The sequence below is a fragment of the Myxine glutinosa genome, chromosome 4 (assembly GCF_964187855.1).
Source record: "Myxine glutinosa chromosome 4, kmMyxGlut1.1, whole genome shotgun sequence".
Classification (NCBI taxonomy): domain Eukaryota; kingdom Metazoa; phylum Chordata; class Myxini; order Myxiniformes; family Myxinidae; genus Myxine; species Myxine glutinosa.
The window spans coordinates 79,564,612-79,583,730 of NC_136264.1; the positions used below are offsets into that span (position 1 = coordinate 79,564,612).

Genomic DNA, 19,119 nt, shown 5'->3' on the forward strand with positions numbered 1-19,119 from the left:
TTTTTTTTTTGGACTTTAACCCACTCCGTCACAAAGATCGGCATGGTAAGATGATCGCCGGAGCACTCCCAGTGGCTTCACTCACGTTAATAGAGATAGCTCTAGAAAGGACCATTTTGGGCGCATTGCACCTCCAAATTTATAACACCATGTTCATGCTCCCTGTCTGTTCCGCGGAAATTAAACGGGTTCAACTACTGATGTTAATTACTCGGTTTTTATTTATTTTATTACCCTCATCAGAGGAGATGGATGGTACATTTGGGTTTGTTTGTTTGTCTGCAAAGAACGTGAGTATGCTTTTCTCTGCAACTGTTGGTCTGAAATAAATTTACACCATAGGAGCACCTCCTCATGTATATTTTTAATGATAATTTTGACATTCTAGGTCACGTGGTATGGGCGCCATCTTGGAAAAATCGAAAATTTTTGCACCTCTATATCTCTGAAACCGCTCCATGGAAAAATCTGAAATATGGCTCATTGTTAAGTACTTCCCATGGGGAACAACATATATCCATGATGTCATCCGTGCATTCATCATATAATTCGACAAGTAGAACGCTTGATCCGATCAGTTTGAAATTTCTTGAGCATGATCTACACAAAAATATATGGGAGAATTAAATTGATGTCATCGGTCACGTGGTCCGGCAGCCATATTGGATTGAACATATATTTATGTCGTCGATAAACCACACAAGCACAGCAACTAAAATACACCACAAACACGTCCTGCAATCTGGTCTGCAATCTGATTGCTCTTTTTCTTATTTTATTTTGCAATTTATTTCTCTTGTAGTGTAAGTGATCTGCCTCTGGGCTATCACTATATTTTCGATTCTGACTTTATATTTCAATACATAAAAAAAAAAAAAAAAAAATATTTCAATACATATTGCATTGAATTTCCCTGGGCAGTGCCAGGGACTTCAGCTGGTAATTGTATATTTGAATACTGTAGAACATGAATCGCCTTGTTTGAACTTCCTCAAATCTGCAGTTTAGTAGTACTTGGGCAAAATTGTACGCCGCCTCGACCAATCAAATTTGCTACTCGCGCTCTGTGTCTGGGGGAACTTCAGGATTCTTCTTCTAAGTCCTGTCTTTTCTCAAGACACCATGGGGGTAAGGTGTTGATGAATTCTGGAGTCGTCTTGTGTAAACTTTATTTACACGTGTAACTATTTTGCAAGTTTTACCCTGAAACGCTGCATAGACGGTGGTTGAACAACATAGCTTATACTGCAGATGTATTAATGCAGTAAGTAATACCTTTTATTGACTCCATAAACATTTTGTTTACTGCTAACATAACCTCCGTCCACCTTCTCCACAACCACCCGGTGTGCTCCACTTGACATAAGTACTGTGTTGGTATTCTCCTCATGACCTGGGGCAGTGCTTCACATCCCCCCCCCCCCCCCCATTTCTCAATTACTTGTGTCTGATCACGTGGTATGGCGACCCCACCCCTGCAGACCCCTGCCTTACCAGACAAGGGACTAAATGTTCAAGTAAAGTTCGTTTTTGTTTGTTTAGTTGGTGGTTTATCTTATATGGCAATAAATACATATTTTTAATATTGGTATTTATTGCACCACACCCCATTACATGAGGTGTTCTGTTAATCGGCTTGTTATCCCTTTTTCAAGCTAGGTGTTCCGTATCAACCGCTTTGTAAGCCGCTCGGCAAGTGGACCAGGCGATGAAGAGGAATTCGTTTTTCTTTGCAAAAATGCCCTCGTCGGATTCTAAACGATACAACCAATGAAATGTTCAGAGGCCTCTAACAAATGTTCAGAGGCATACCCATTACCCATGTTATCTGTATTCGTAATCTATACTATGCTACCAACGAGGGGAAAGACTAGAAAACCGTTTATTTAATACAACGGACTTTCTTCAAACATACAGGGCAACCCGACATGCCACAACACAGCGATCACCTGCTGAGCTGCTTCATTGGAGAGAGATGCACACCTACCTGTCTGTACTCGAGATTATATGACGGTCATCGAAGGTCCTTCGAGAGTAAGAAAAATCAGATTCCCAAATTGTTACATGTACGGTCCGTCTATTAATGCGAAGGGAAGATGATGCCATGTGTATGATTACCTGCTTTCAAAACAGGTTCCGGATGTCATACAGCAGTTACCTGGTTGTGCCAGAAATATGCTTTTTGCAAAACCGTTATTTTGCTGACGCCGATACCCATTTACATGATAGCTAATTAGCCAGTTGCCGTTACCTCGAGGGTGGGTGAAGTTTCTGTTTTCACCCGTCTGTTTGCAAAATCGAAGATTTTTGAAGTATATTGATCGGTTGCGTTTGTTATTCTGATTGTTTGTTTGTCACCGGCCTACAGGTCGCAATTCTAAACCGATCGTCACGAAACTTCACCAAGCTGTCTAGGTCGTCCCAATTGAGAAGCCTATTGATTTTGAGGTCAAAGGTCATCTGGAGGTCAAATTTCTAAAATCGCCATTTTAAATCCGAATGACTTGAAAATTGAATAACATTTGTATATTGAGTCAATAAATTGGGAAATGAACTATTTTTGAGGTCAAAAGGTCAACTCAAGGTCAAATTTTAAAAGTCATCAATTTTCATTCAAAAAGCCATCAATTCTCAACCGATTAACTTGAAAATTGAACAGCATTTGCATATCGTCACTAAATTGGGAAACATACTATTTTTGAGGTCAAAGGTCAACTCAAGGTCAAACTTCTAAAATCAATTTTCATCTGAAAAACCGTCAATTTTCATCCGATTGACTTGGAAATTGAACAGCATTTGCACATTGTCTCAATAAATAGGAAAACTATTTTTGAGGTTAAAAGGTCAAAGGTCAACTCTAGGTCAAACTTCCAAAATCATCAATTTTCATCTGAAAACCCATCAATTTTCATCCGATTGACTTGAAAACAGAACAACATTTGTGTATTGCCTCACTGAATTGGGAAACCACCTATTTATGAGGTCAAAAGGTCAAAGGTCAGCTCAAGGGCAAACTTCTAAAATCATCATTTTTCATCTGAGAAAGTCACTTTTCATCCTGTGGACCGAGCTTTGATCAAGATCGTAAATTTTAATCTTCATGAAATGGACAGTTTGCTGTATCAATGGAAAACTTTTGGGGGGGGGGGGGGGCAGATTTTGTAAGTATCGTGTTCCACATGACATCTTCTTGTTTGTTTGTCTGTGACCAGCATGTGTGTCTGTGAGAAAAAGGCACATGACAGTAACGCCTGGAGTTTGCAAAAAGGCATGTGAAAGACAGAGTATGAGGCAAAATATTTTGTGTTCTGATGAGATGAAAATTGAACTCTTTGGGCTGAATGTAAAGTACTACATCTGGCAGAAAAAGAGCACAGCTAATCACCCATTCAATACCATCCCTACGGTGAAGCATGGTGGTGGCAGCATCATGCTATGGGGATACTTTTCAGCAGCAGGGACTGGGAGACTTGGAAGGATAGAGGGAACAATTAATGGAGCCAAATCCTTGAGGAGAAACTGCTTCAGAGTGCAAAAGACGGACTGCGACGAAGATTTACGTTCCAACAGAAAAATGACCCCAAGCATACAGCCAAAACAACACTGGAATGGCTCAGAATAAGAACGTGAACGTCCTTGCATGGTCCAGCCAAAGCCGAAACTTGAATCCCGTTGAGAACCTGTGGAAAAACTTGAAGATTGCTGTTCACTGACACTCCCCATCTAACTTGACAGAGCTAGAGAAAATCTGTAAGGAAGAATGTGAGAAATCCCCAAAATCCAGATGTGCAATGATAGACACAGCCAAGAAGATTTGAAGCGGTAATCACTGCCAAAAGAGCTTCTACGAAACATTGACTTGAGGGGTTGAATACTCATATAAATCAGATTCTTCTGTATTTTATTTTATTTTAGAAAACTTTCTAAAAAAAACGATTCCACGTTGACATTACGAAATATTATGCGTAGTTTAGTGACAATTTAATCCATTTTTAAATCTCAATTTCATCCATTTCAAATTCAGGCAGTAACAACAAAATGTGAAAAATGTCAAGCGGTGTGAATACTTTCTGGAAAAAAATATATACATAAATATACATAAGCCTCTCCTCAGTGAAAGACACGTGAAAGCCCGCTTGTAGTTTGCAAAAAAGCACCTAAAGGACTCTCAGACTGTGAGAAACAAGATTCTGTTGTCTGATGAAACCAAGATTGAACTGTTTGGCTTCCGTCTGGCCACTCTGCCATAAAGCCCAGATCGGTGGAGTGTTGCAGTGATGGTTGTCCTTCTGGAAGTTTCTCCCATCTCCACACAGGATCTCTGGAGCTCAGCCAGAGTGACCATCGGGTTCTTGGTCACCTCTCTTACCAATGCCCTTCTCCCCCGATTGCTCAGTTTGGCCGGGCGGCCAGCTCTAGGAAGAGTCCTGGTTGTTCCAAGCTTCTTCCATTTAAGAATTATGGAGGCCACTGTGCTCTTGGCAACCTTCAATACAGCAGAGATTTTTTTGTGGGCTTCCCCAGGTTTGTGCCTCGACACAATCCTATCTCTGAGCTCTGCAGGCAGTTCCTTCGACCTCATGGCTTGGTTTTTGCGCTGATATGCATTGTCAGCTGTGAGACTTTATAAAGACAGGTGTGTGCCTTTCCAAATCATGTCCAATCAATTGAATTTACCACAGGTGGACTCCAATCAAGGTGTAGAAACATCTCAAAGATGATCAAGAGAAATGGGAGGCACCTGAGCTAAATTTCAAGTGTCATAGCAAAGGGTATGAATACTTATGTCAATGTGATATTTCAGTTTTTTCTTTTTAATAAATTTGCAAAACTTTCTAAAATCCTGTTTTCTCTTTGTCATTATGGGGTATTGAATGTAGATTGATGAGGGAAAAAATGAATTTAAACGATTTCAGCATAAGGCTGCAACATAACAAAATGTGAAAAAAGTGAAGGGGTCTGAATACTTTCTGAATGCACTGTATATACGTATATATATATCATATGTTTCATTGAGCATCGATGTTGCCGAAGCAGTTTCTTGGCACAGGTTATGCTGGGTGTTTTGTTACTGCTGTCTAAGCAGTTGAGGAATCTGGCAATAGCTACCCTTCTCTTTGCAAAGGACACCATGGGATCTTTAACATCTACCAACTAATACTCGCAGATGGGATGTTTGGTTCAACTTACATCTGAGGGACAGCACATACATTAATGCTTCGCCCAGCATACGAAACATCAGGAGGACAGTTTATAGCTGGGACGAGATGCAAACCAAACTAATCGGAGAAAAATTGTCCTGTAACAAATGTATTGTTGGTAAAAATCCAACTGGCCAATTAATGACCTTTAGGGAGGAAGTAACTCCTCACTGTTCTGGTGTGCTCGTGATACCCACCAACACCCTCAGGGCAACTTGGGATGGATCACCAAAATGTTTTCTTTACAATTTGTAGATCAAAATATACCAAAATGCCAAAAAAAAAGTTAAAATGTAAGGGGTTGGAAGCTTAAGAAAAAATGGGAATTTTTGAACAAGGTTGTGGAGGGGATTGGAAAACAAAATGAAAGGGGTTTGGTAGGAAAAAGAGTTCCGACACGAGAGAGATATACGCAAGGAATCATAAAGGCAGTGTGCAGCAGTCATGTGCATTTTCACAAGTACACATAATCGAGTGTTGGACTCCTCTTGGGGTTCTTCAGCAAAAAAAATCGTTAATATAAAACTTGCTAAACTTAAAACGGAAGCACACGCAGGAATTCTCGGATACTCATTTTAAGAGGAAAAAAGGCAAACAAAGATTCAGGGTTTACAGGCCCTGCATATCAGCAGCGTTTTGATTGGATTAATCACTCACATGGAAGGACGAACTGGATTGGAAACACCATTGACAAAAAAGACTAATCAATCCAGGAAGATCATATAGACACAAAAATGACACAGGGTATTACCATAGATCTCCACCCAAAAGGGACAGGATACAATAGTCACAAATAATGCATCGTGGGACGTACAGCATGGGGGAAGGCATCGTTTCTGCCATTTTTAAAGCATGATAGGTGGACAGTTTTAACCCGTGAAACGTTTTCAAAAGTGCGAGCAGGTTCAGTGCAATTCGAGCTTGATTATATTCTTTCTTCAGCACTGTTCCAATGCATTGTTTCCCCATTAGGCCAATAATCAATTATTTCACAAATTTAGGTTCTTCTATTCCTATTACAAACACGAGGGATGTTCTTCAGTTCGAAAGCATTGATAATTCACATTAAGAATGTAATCAGATATTCAAACATTTAACCAGGTGACTTGGCCAAACCAAAAACAATAATAGATTATCCAATAACTTATATAATCTCAGTTTCTATGAAAATATGCAACTTCATCTAGCATGACACTGTAGTCCTTGAGTAAGATACTTCCTGAAAAGCATGTTCCAATTTTAGTGCACCAGGTACCAGGAGGCAAAAACACATCCCGCTTCCTGGCACCTAGCTCCAAAACGGGTGCAACCACAACACTGTCTCCCAGCAGAAACTGAGAGTTGGAGTGTAGTGCTGCCGGTTCAAAAGGTGCCAGCCACCACATTGGCCGAATGATCGGATCCTCACTTCCGGTGGCAGCAAGGCTGAGCACGAGTGGGGCTACAAGATGCGTGTGGAGAGAGGTGTAGTTACGTGCAATCGCCTCCACTTCGTCATCAAAATGCCAGGGGGGTATTGAAAACTGCATAGCTGGAAGGAAGGCCACAAGCTCAAGCCAGCGGATGTAGAGCTCACGATCTAGTTGGGATTTGCTCGTGTTTGTAGTGCTGTAGAGGTTGCCTCCAATCATATCCGGAAGAATGTAAGAATATCCGAGAAGACTGAAGGTTAGAACAGTTGGAATAATCGATTTGAGGCCGAGTTCATCACCCCATATCGAATCGCGGTCAATCATACGCACAAAGAGGCACTCTCCTTGAGTCCTGAGGCCTAGTCGTACCTCAGCACTACTTGCAAATTTTCCTGCAAACTGAGCATATGCTCTACCAAAAGTGGTGGGTTCTGGAAGATAGGTGGCTGTAGCAAATTGTGAGGGCAGGTAAGACATTTCACCAGCATCAAACTTGAATGAATCAATGCCATATATATTTTTAAGCCGCTGTAGTGAGTCTTCAAACCAACTAAGAGCCATGGGGTTCGTGACGTCTAATGTTGCTGCAACACCGTTCCACCAGCGAACAAGTGCCGGCACATGTCCGTCTGGAATAGAGATAAAATATCCCTTCAGCACACCTTCCTGAAATGCACTCGAGTCGTAGTTCGAGAATGGATGTACCCAGAGTGTTACAGAAAAACCCATATCGTGAAGAGTGGCAACCATTTGAGTAGCATTTGGAAATTTGTTCTTATCAAAGTCATGGTCCCCATATGCCATTGTCCATCCATCATCAATTTCAATCTGACTTCCGTTGAAGCCATGGTTTATGATATCTTGTGCAAGGTTCAATACTTTGTCTTGATTCACATCAGTTTTGTACAGAGCCCAGGTAGACCACACAGGATAACGGAACATTGCGGCTGCCGGGACATCTTTTGGTTTGGAAAATCGCTTGGCAGCATGAGCATGAGCAGAGCGCACATCCTTACTTGTGCACAAGTCATAATGCAGGAAGGATCGCTTTGAAGCATTCATGGCTGGCATTTTAACATAAGGAGGTGAAAACTTCGCCTGTAAACATAATAGCGATGGTTTCCAGCCCACATGCAAAGGCACTTCCTGGGCTACGTAGATATAACTGCCCCTGGATGACAACCAATAGCGTTCCATCACACCACCAAATCGATCCCGATGTTTATATACATCACTCGGAACGTACGCTAAAGGATCCATAGAGCCATTGAGCTCGATTGGCCAAGTCTGCTTGCTCATTTCCGCACCACCATACCACAGTGCATTGTCCCATACAACACAGTGTTCAGGTGTTGCATCATTGTGCAAAACATGCCACGAAACCTCATAGCAATCAACAGATTCTGCAGGTGGTTTCTGTTTAACTTGAAAATAAAACTCACTAGTTGTAATTTCAACACAACTTGCATTGTTTGCAGAAATGTCTGCTGATGTTGATCCTGCTGGCTCAGTTTCAGAAGTGCTTTTACAAGGCTTTAAGTGGTTCTTAAACCTGTCCAACACATTCGGAACAAAACGAATCTGCAACACCAGGTCACCAGAACTATTCACGAGTGCAAGACCTTGTGCTGAGACCGAAAGAGAGCAAACGTCAACAGTCCATGAAGTATCTTGCAGATCAGAGATACAGTAGCTCCAGGCAATAATAACCCCTAGAACCAGCAGTGCAGCACCGGCCCAAGCTGCCTTCCTCAGACGAAGAGACTCGATGGATGCTCTACGACCACTGAATGGTGGTGACTCGGACATACTGTGGTACATACTGCTCCCAAACTGTGCCATCACAGATGTGCTTCTTCTTCGATTCCGAAATGGTTCAGCCGTCATGCTGAACACCAAGCACCATTACACCTTCCTGCTCACACAATGGGAAAATATGAAGTTAGAACCGTTTGTGTTGATTTCAACAATTTTTTTTCCCCTTGAACAGATTCCCAAGAATACACCACAAAACACCATCATTCTGCTGTGGTCGTACTCCAAGCAGTGAAAAAAAATGAATTCAAAACGAAAAACTATCTTTTCATTTCAATTTTACTTTTCCACAAAACAGTAATGTTTTCCTCACTGGGTTTTCCAAATAATATTTACTGGATTCTTCCCCAACCTGTGGCATCATTAGTCAAGAGTCAAAAAGATTGATTAGTTTTGTCTGGAAATAGTAATGGGAGCACCACATCAGTTATATATCCACTCCAAACAGGTCTCACTGCCAATTTGCCAATACTCCAGCAGTCATAATTAATGCATATAAAACAAGAATGAGCAATCAGAGATTGCAGACCCTCGCAAGGACATGTTTTTGGAGGTTTTTAAGGCTTTTGTGTTAAAACAAATATGGCGGCCGAACCATGTGACCAATGACGTCATCATTTTTTTTTCCCCCACAAATTTATCCCAAGATGACGCTCAAGAAATTTCATCTTGATCGGATAAAGTATTTTACTTGTAGAATTATGATGTCATAATGGAGGCACCTATGACATCATTTACATATGTTATTCAATAAGCCATGGAGAGTTATTTACAATAAGCCATGTCCCAATTTTTTCTATGCATCGCTTTCGGAGATATAGAGGTGCAAAGTTTTTCGGTTTTTCCAAGATGGCGCCCATACCACATGACCTCTAACGTCAAAATTATCATCAGAAAATTATATAGGTGGAGTTGCACCTATGGTGAAAATTTCCTGTCAATCGGACCAACGGTTGCAGAGAAAATCATATTTATTCTGTGCGGACAAACAGACAGACAGACAGACGAACAAACAAACAAACAAACAAGAAGACGTCATGCAGAGCACGATACTTGCAAAATACACCCCCCCCCCTCCCCAAGAAAAAAAATTCCATTGATACAGCAAATTGTCCATTTCATCAAGATTAAAATTGACAATTTTGATCAAAGCTCGGGTCAATAGGAAGAAAATTGACGATTTTTCAGATGAAAATGATGATTTTGGAAGGTTGACCTTGAGATTACCTTTGACCTTTTGACCTCAAAAATAGTTGGTTTCCCTATTTAGTGACTCAATGTGCAAATGCTGTTCAATTTTCAAGTCAATCGGTTGAGAATTGACGGCTTTTTAGATGGAAATTGATGATTTTTAAAATTTTTAACTTAAGTTGACCTTTGACCCTTTGACCTCAAAAATAGTTCATTTCCCAATTTAGTGACTTGATATACAAATGCTATTCAATTTTCAAGTCAATCGGATTTAAAATGGCGATTTTAGAAATTTGACCTCCAGATGACCTTTGACCTCAAAATCGATAGGCTTCTCAATTGGGACGACTTATACAAAAAAAATCTTCGATTTTGCAAGTAACAAAGAAACAAACAGATAAGCAGACTCAAATGCAATACCCTCTCTTCTGGCGAGTGCAACTAAGAGTTCATGGAACACGTTACCCCACATCGTCTTGAGAAACAAAGACATGGACGGGGTGGAAAATTTGATTGGTCGTGATGACGTAAAATGCCGTAATATTTTGCCCAAAATGCTGCCAAACTGAAGAGTTTTGAAAGTGCTGAAAAGGCGATTTGTGTTCTGTTGTTAAAGTATATAATTAAATAGAAAAAAAAATTAAGTCAAAGATAATTTTAAAATTCCAGAAGTTTAATGCCATTGATGCGGTGTCTTTTACACCACCTTGTTTAACGCGTTACATTAGTTTTTCATGCCTGTTGTTTGTGTTCATTATGACGTCCTTAAAAACAGTAAGTTTCCTGATTGGAATGATTTTCAATGTTGTTTGACTGCCAGACAGGTAGACAGAGAAAAAATCACACCCATTTCTGAAGGAAGCTGTTGAGTTTGACATTTTTTCAGATGTTTTGTTTTTAAAAGCCACCCCCACCATCATAATCTGACCCGGGCCAACCTTGGCGTTGTTTGGCACCATCTAGGATTCCAGGTGAAAGGTCATAGGGGCATGACCCACCCATGAGGAATAGGTAGATAAGGAGCTACTGTCCATTCATTACTCGAGGGTGTGTATGGATTTGATGTAAGTAATTGCATTGCTTCCTTGTATTCCCACTCTTTGAGTGATTTGAGTGTTCTGATCACAAGTTATATTGGCTAATTACGTCAGTTCGTTCCTATTACTCAATTACGTTCAACAAGAACGATTGGATTGTGGCAAATGGCAAATGGTAACCATACCTGCATCTGGCAATCTCCACTCTGATTGCTAATTAGGGTAACCAGACACACGGAACTTATTAGTGCAAAGCCTGACTGGCTCGAGAATTCTACCTTAAAACTGTAATGTTGCAAACAGGCCCGAAACCCTGTTCGGACTTGCCCAAATCAGTTGGCCGATGCGACCGCTTTGACGCAGTTCGTCGAGATTACACCAGGCAAATGGGATGAGTCAGACAACTACAACAATATATCTATCATACTAAAATACATCATTTAGTGTCTGTCTGTCCATCTGATGAATTTTTGATGCCAATACATTCCGTCGTTACTTATCCAATCTCAACCAAACTTGACAGGATGACGAAGGGTTACATAATGAAGGTTGTAGCGCATTCATTTGCCCCCCCCTCCCCAAGGGGGTTTTCTCCCCCGAGCGAGTTTTCTCCGCCATTGCCGTCAATGGTGTTGCGTGTTGAGGTGTATATCAATGTTAAATTAGCTTTATCGTGGCGTTTGTCCAAAGAAGAACATTTATCGTGCCATTTTTCCAAAGACGCTTTTAATAACAAAATTAATAATAATCGCATATTGTTAATGTTATTACAAAACAATATTAATACCAATAATATCCCACCTCCCCTAGGTGTTTTTCCTGCCGTCATAACGTGTATAAATAGCTTATAGTAATAATGGTGTTTCCGTGAGAGCAACGGCTTCAATCGGAAGTAAAAATATTATAAACCACAAACACGTATGACTAGCTTTTTAAACAGTCGTTAATGCGTGTATGGATTTGGCACCATCTAGGATTTGTTAAAGTATATAATTGACCTTTGACCTTTGACCAAATAGCAAAGGCAAAAAAAACTAGCTTTTTAAACAGTCGCTAATGCTCTTTATAACACTAAATGAAGAAATTTGGAGGAATCCCAACATCCGTGAAGTAAGGTTTACTTACAGAACTGAGCGAAGATCTACTGTACTCTATATAACCCACAAATATTGGGTTAATAACATGGCCCTTCCTGGCGCTAACGTGGCATTTTTCGTAGCAAACTTTTGAAACTCACTCCTGCTGTTTCATACGAAACTGAAAGGGAGAAACTCGGGTTGTGCTCCTTTACCAAGCAGCTAGCTAGCGCTTGCCAAGCCACCCGTTCCTTAATGGTTTTGAATGGAGTGCTTGCTCAAATGCTTAAACCACTTGGCGATGTCTCCACAAGAAACTTGATAAATGAACAAACAAGATTTTGAGATCCGACCATAGATCGACTGTAATCTACATACCCCAAAGAGAAGTGACCCTTTTTCCGCTCTCGTAGTGAGCGGGTGCACTAGTACCTATAAAAGGCAAAAATCTCTGTTTGTGTGTGCTTTATCATTCTATGCACGGCCGCATCTTTAAAGTTACAAACTCCAAACCCGGGGTACAAATACAACTTTGTGTTGGGGGTGACATAGGCTATGTGACCGTGGCCTCACGCAAGGGTGTGGGAGGCCAGGGAGGGGCGTAAATTCTCTATGTAAATGTGTACCGTGTAGTGCCACCTGGTGGTGGTGGCAGGTATTACAATTCCTTCTTTTTTTTAACCTGGTTAACGCTGAGGTTAAAACACTCTTTGCACGGGAATTTCACAATTTTTTTTCAACTTTGCACAAATTTCCCCGGGAAATGCCAGGTACTTCAGCTAATATTGTTATGAAAACGGCTTTGGAGCTCGTAAGTTTTTTTTTTTTTTTTTTTTTTTGTTGTTGTATACTGAATCGAGGCTCGTGAAAGAGCTAACATTTACTTCACAAACAAATCAACCAGACAAACAAAATATATAAAAAGCGGGAGCGGAAAACAAGATGGGGAGAGAAGGTGAAGCACACAAACACAACATTTGAGAGCAGGGAGATGTGTGGAAGGGAGAGGGCTTGGGGGGAGGAGGCATGGGAAGGGGGGGGGGGGGGGAAAGGGGGGGGGGGGAGCGGAAAACAAGATGGGGAGAGAAGGTGAAGCACACAAACACAACATTTGAGAGCAGGGAGATGTGTGGAAGGGAGAGGGCTTGGGGGGAGGAGGCATGGGAAGGGGGGGAAGGGGGGGGGGGGGAAGGGGGGGGGAAGGGGGGGGGGAATGGGAAGGGATTAAGTGGTTAATTATTCATCAGTTACCTCTTAATAAATAAACCCTGGTGTTGGGCTAGCGGCTAGGGTGCCGGCTTAGGATCCTAGGATCCTGGGTTCGAATCCCGGTCAATCGCTGAATTAACACCAGGGGGGTTGACTCAGCCTGTCATCCTTCCGAGGTCGGCTAATTGAGTACCAGTTCACTGGTAATTCCCTGTTTGTCGTTAAAGGCGGCAAAAAGGGTTGGCGTCAGGAAGGGCATCCGGCCGTAAAACATTGCTTCAAAAAGGGGACCGAAAAACAACAACAACCACGGTTCCCGAAAAAGGCCAACCCCCGCTTTGCGGGGAAAAATGGCCTCTAAAGGTGGTTTTAGTTACCTCTTAATAAATGTCAGTGCAAAGGTTTACGACCCCATTTAGTAATGACCATAATTGGTCATTGGTCATTGTTCATGGGGTTACAAACACACCCTCGTGTCTCTTCTCCCTCTGTGATTAACTCGCAAATCACCCCCCATTATCCTTTCACACCATACCACTGCACTTCAACATGGCATGTCCAAGTGACAGAGTTACGAGCCCCTGCACATGCTATGGTGAGATGGTGCGTCCATGTGTGCTACTTCAGCGGAGAGACAGCACATGCGTGACACTCGTGGGGTAGGGGGAAAGATTGCTCCATGGGTAGTCCGTGGGCCTGGCTATGGAAAAAAGGCAACGACGCTGGCACATCAAGGAGACGCGGACAGCCCCTATGGTGAAGAGACGCAGCAGACGGAGAGAGACGCCAAACAAAACATGCCAAACTGGTGAAGAGGCAATAAAGGGGTCTGAAAAGTGAGCTTGTGGAACAGCGCCATTGATGTCTCTGCCCAGCCTGTGAGACCAGCCTGTGTTGTGCCTCATGAATGTCATACATTTCTCAATACAATTGTGATTTTGAGTTTCCACCTGTACGATGCCGATCTTTCTGCGTGTGTAAACGTCAACCGGCACAATGTGAGGATCTGGGGCTCTGAAAACCCCCACGTGGTCATTGAACACATATGCGACAGTCCAAAGGTCAATGTGTGGTGTGGCCCTCTGTGGCTTGGTGGGTCTGTTTTTCTTTGCGGAGGATATATTGGCCTCAACAATTTACATGAACATGTTGGAAGGGTTCTCCTTCCCACAGATTGAAGACCTGCATCCCATTATACAGGACACAAATAAGAGGCAAAAAGAACAAATGAAACGTCTTACATATATAGAGTGATGTAATATACACTGGGTAAAACTAGGAATTTATTTATTAATACACCTTTAAAACTTTATTTTAATTGAATTATTTACTTGAACACTGAAGAACACAAATCGCCTTCATAATACTTCCATGAACCATACACAAGGAATTTAGACACGGGAGGAGGCCATTCGACCCATCATGCCTGAGCCACATTAACACCAGACCAATTTATATATACTAGGGCATGCCCGTACGTGGGTGCCCGTTCCTTGCCAAAAAAAAAAATAACGCTACCCGTACGCTCTACCCCGCCCGTACGCCCGTACGCCCGTAAACAAAAAAAACAACGCTCTTCGCTTCCGCCCTTCGCTCTGACTGAATTGGGAGAAATAATGCGCATAAGAAATCGAGAAATTATTATTTTCTCCGGAAGAAATCGAATTACGAACCATAATGGCGCACGCGCTCGGCTCGGCTCGCTCTCACATCGGCCACGCCTACGCAATAACGCGTTCTGTGATTGGCTGCCGGAAGTGCAGTCTTCACTGTCCGGAAGGTCGCAAATCGCAGTTACGATGAATCGCAAATTAGTTTTAATTCGTTTTAAAACATAGTTTAACGGCAACATAGTTTGCCAACGTGAAATAAATGAATACGCTCTCAAATGTGCCGTCCGAGGCAGAGTCTGTTCGGCACGTTCGGCACACGTGATAGCTCGCTGCTCTCTGATTGGTTGAATCGTTTTTTGGACATAGCTCGGTAACTACTTGTCCGATTAATTTCAAACCTTGAAAAGGCACATCCTCGGGTCCCCAGCAATATACCTGGCAAGTTTAAAGTATATCGGACCCGTGGTTGTCGAGAAACAGCGGTCACAGACAAACAAACAAACACACACACAGACACACAGACACACAGACACACAGACACACACACACACACAACACACACACACACACACACACACACACACACACACACACACACACACAGAGATTACTGGAATTATAGATAGATATATATATAAAAGAAAATGCAAAATGTTTTTTTTTGTTGTGTTTTTTTTTGTTTGTAGATTTTTGGTATTTTTTGTTCTTTCCCTGGGGGCATGGGAGGGGGGGGCAGACATGGGTGAAACCATGCTAAATAATCGGTATATAGCATGAGGGCATGTCATGTGAGAGGGACAGTATTGGGGTGAAGAAGACTGCCGATCTGGCTTTGTATGTACGAGGCCGATTAACGCTGCATTCTATGGTAATCAATAAAGCCATCGTCTAATAAAATTGCGACAGAACGTCACCTTACAGTGTATACGTGTGGTGTATAGGACTGCTTCAGTAGCGCTAAACTTCCAGATTATTAAAACTTTCTGCAATATCAGTATTTTATTTCAATTGAAGTATATACTGTACTTAAACATTTTAGTGAGGCCCCCATCTAAAATATTGTCTGCAGTTTTGGTCACCACAACTCAGGAAGGGCACACCTGCCATAGAGAGGGTCAGTGCAGAGGGGTCGTTACTAGATTGATTCCGGGCCTGGCTCAGCTATGAGGTGAGGAGAGGCTGAACGAGACAGGGCTTTATATATTGCAAACGAGGTGCCTATGAGGGGATACGATAGAGATGTTTAGGAAAATGAAGGGTATAGAGAAAATAAGTGAGGAATAATTTTTCATCAAAATGTACAGTGATAGGACCAGGGACCACAATCTGAGCGTAAGAGGTAGAGTTAAGATGGTAGGGCAGGGGTCTTTCACTCGAGAGTAGTTAATGCAGGGAATTGTCTTCCTGGAAAGGTGGTGGCAGCAGAATAAGTTTTAATTCGGATCAGATATGTACCTGGAAGTATCGAAGATAGGGATATTTGACAAGACTTTTAGGGAGCTTGAGTATGGATGGGTGATTGTGTGCATCTGTGTGGAGTGTTGTGTATGTGGGGGATCTCAAGGAGTAGTGTGTGGAAATGTGCGTTTCTCACCCAAGAATTGCCTTCACCCAACCCCAAACAGCCTCCTGAAAAAAGAAATATATATATCGTTTAAAAAAATTTAAATACTGAAAATAAATATATTTTCCCATTTTTTTTGCCACCGTTGGGATATCACATTATCACTGGACGTGCCATGTTGCTTCATTCCCACTCCTTCCCTCATTCCCCCAATGACATTGCGTCGTCTTGACGGATGTATTTGGTCTGGTTATGTTATGTGGTACAGGCATAATGGTCCGAAAGGCCTCCTCTCGCGGGTAACTGCAATACGAATCAGCCGATCGTGACAAACTCCCATGAGGTTCCGGGCCTCCACACACAAGGGCAGCGATTTCAAGCAAAGACAAATTTATATTCCTTCCTTCCGTGTAAATACTGCTTCATTACCGCACAAGTGTGGAACACGGCCGACTCAACCGAATATTATTATACATTATACGAGACTCGTAAACGATTACATGACCGGACGAGACGAACAACCACGATAAATAAAATACATTCCCTATGTTTCATAACCATGAAAGGAGCACTCAGACGGTCCCAAACACCGAAAGGAAAGGGGTGAAAAGGCCGAGCTCGGTTTGCGGTAATTGGGATCGGAAACACTCGTCCGGATCCGTACCTGAGGAAACGCTTGGTAAACACCTGACATTTTCGAAATATGAACATCGATTTCACCAAAATGGCAACCGTAATTATGAAAAAATGAATCAAATGCCCTTCCAATCTGTCAAACACTAATTACGTCCAACACGCTGATTACATATCTTATAGACTTCAATGGCGTCCGTTACAGGGTCAAAGTAATACTAATAGTTTAAAGGATCTATATGTACCTAAAAATACATTTACCATTATATTCGTTGTAAACCAGGAATGAGTACGCAAACCACAGCTGAGCTATAATATTGGTCGTTATACACCCCAAGAGTCCCTCTCGTCTCATTACAAAAATCCGTTTCTATCAGGGTCATCATTTGAAGACGTCTTTAGAATTATAATAATTGCGTGCCCGGTATTAGCAAAATTCATGCAGTATTTACCATTGTGTTTGTTGTTCGTTGTAAACCAGGAAGGATTACGAAAACCACAGCCGAGCTACAATATTGGTCTATGGTTATACACCGCGCGAGTCCTACTCACCTCATTGCAAAAATCCATTTCCATCAGTGTCATCATTTAAATACATATTTATAACAAGATGGTATTCATAGAATACTGACCCCACGCAGTCTTGAGAATTGACTTGGGTGCGTGCCAAGTCTTCTTCTTCTTTTTTGTTTTAATCTCCGGGCATTTATAGGCTTTGTCTAATTCACCATGCAAGTTCAAGTGGACGGTGTAATTAAGTAATATGCGCTATATCAAATCGTCATGTAACATGCGATAAATTTAAATCTCCTCCGTTGAACAGTTTTTGATGCACACTCCTAACAAAATGCAGACACGTATGTACGCACCCGAGTTCTTATCCCTGCTTTTCAGGTTCGTGCACGCTGGGTAAAAATCACTCGAAGAGCGACACTTGGCAAAACAGAACCAAACTAACACATGCGCCAAACTAACACATGCGCCAAACTAACACATGCGCCAAACCAACACATGCGCCAAACCAACACATGCGCCAAAATAACACATGCGCCAAACCAACACATTCGCCAAACCAACACATGCGCCAAACCAACACATTCGCCAAACTAACACATGCGTCAAACTAACACATGCGCCAAACCAACACATGCGCCAAACTAACACATGCACCAAACCAACACATTCGCCAAACCAACACATTCGCCAAACTAACACATGCGCCAAACTAACACATGCGCCAAACCAACACATTCACCAAACTAACACATTCGCCAAACCAACACATTCGCCAAACCAACACATGCGCCAAACTAACACATGCGCCAAACCAACACATTCGCCAAACTAACACATGCGCCAAACCAACACATGCGCCAAACCAACACATTCGTCAAACTAACACGTGCGCCAAATCAACACATTCGCCAAACTAACACATGCGCCAAACTAACACATGCGCCAAACCAACACATTCACCAAACTAACACATGCGCCAAAATAACACATGTGCCAAACCAACACATTCGCCAAACTAACACATGCGCCAAACTACCACATGCGCCAAACTAACACATTCGCCAAACGAACGCATGCGCCAAACGAATGCATGAGCCAAACCAACACATTTGCCAAACTAACACATGCGCCAAACCAACACATTTGCCAAACTAACACATGCGCCAAACAAACACAATTGCCAAACTAACACATGCGCCAAACTAACACATGCACCAAACCAACACATGCGCCAAAATGACACATGTGCCAAACAAACACATCCGCCAAACTAACACATGCGCCAAACCAACACATTCACCAAACTAACACATGCGCCAAAATAACACATGTGCCAAACCAACACATTCGCCAAACTAACACATGCGCCAAACTAACACATGCGCCAAACTAACACATTCGCCAAACGAACGCATGCGCCAAACGAATGCATGAGCCAAACCAACACATTCGCCAAACTAACACATGCGCCAAACCAACACATTTGCCAAACTAACACATGCGCCAAACCAACACATTTGCCAAACCAAGACATGTGTCAAACCAACACATTCGCCAAACCAAGACATGTGCCAAACTAACACATGCACCAAACCAACACATGCGCCAAAATAACACATGTGCCAAACAAACACATCCGCCAAACTAACACATGCGCCAAACCAACACATTCACCAAACTAACACATGCGCCAAACCAACACATTCGCCAAACTAACACATGCGCCAAACGAACACATGCGCCAAAATAACACATGCGCCAAACCACCACATTCGCCAAACTAACACATGCACCAAACCAACACATTCACCAAACTAACACATATGCCAAACCAACACATTCGCCAAACGAA

General features: G+C 42.2%; 1 protein-coding gene across 4 annotated transcripts; it reads right to left on the bottom strand.

The window, feature by feature from the left end:
- Positions 1 to 5,760: 5,760 nt before the first annotated feature.
- On the bottom strand, positions 5,761 to 17,057 carry MYORG (myogenesis regulating glycosidase). 4 transcript variants are annotated; one of them, XM_078776066.1, is made up of 3 exons: positions 17,013 to 17,057; positions 13,892 to 14,123; positions 5,761 to 8,528 (listed from the first exon to the last, which is right to left on the bottom strand). In XM_078776066.1, exon 3 carries the CDS (start codon positions 8,498 to 8,500, stop codon positions 6,356 to 6,358), a length of 2,145 nt encoding a protein of 714 aa, XP_078632192.1. In that variant the 5' UTR covers positions 8,501 to 8,528; positions 13,892 to 14,123; positions 17,013 to 17,057; the 3' UTR covers positions 5,761 to 6,355. The 4 variants fall into 4 exon arrangements, with proteins under 4 accessions (XP_078632192.1, XP_067968862.1, XP_067968861.1 ...); XM_068112761.2 differs by lacking the exon at positions 17,013 to 17,057 and adding an exon at positions 16,783 to 16,933; XM_068112760.2 differs by lacking the exons at positions 13,892 to 14,123; positions 17,013 to 17,057 and adding exons at positions 16,149 to 16,183; positions 16,783 to 16,933.
- Between the last annotated feature and the right edge of the window lie 2,062 nt (positions 17,058 to 19,119).

Bases quoted from the DNA above. Each gene is read 5' to 3' on its own strand.
- MYORG (XM_078776066.1), bottom strand. From the start codon at position 8,500: ATGACGGCTGAACCATTTCGGAATCGAAGAAGAAGCACATCTGTGATG.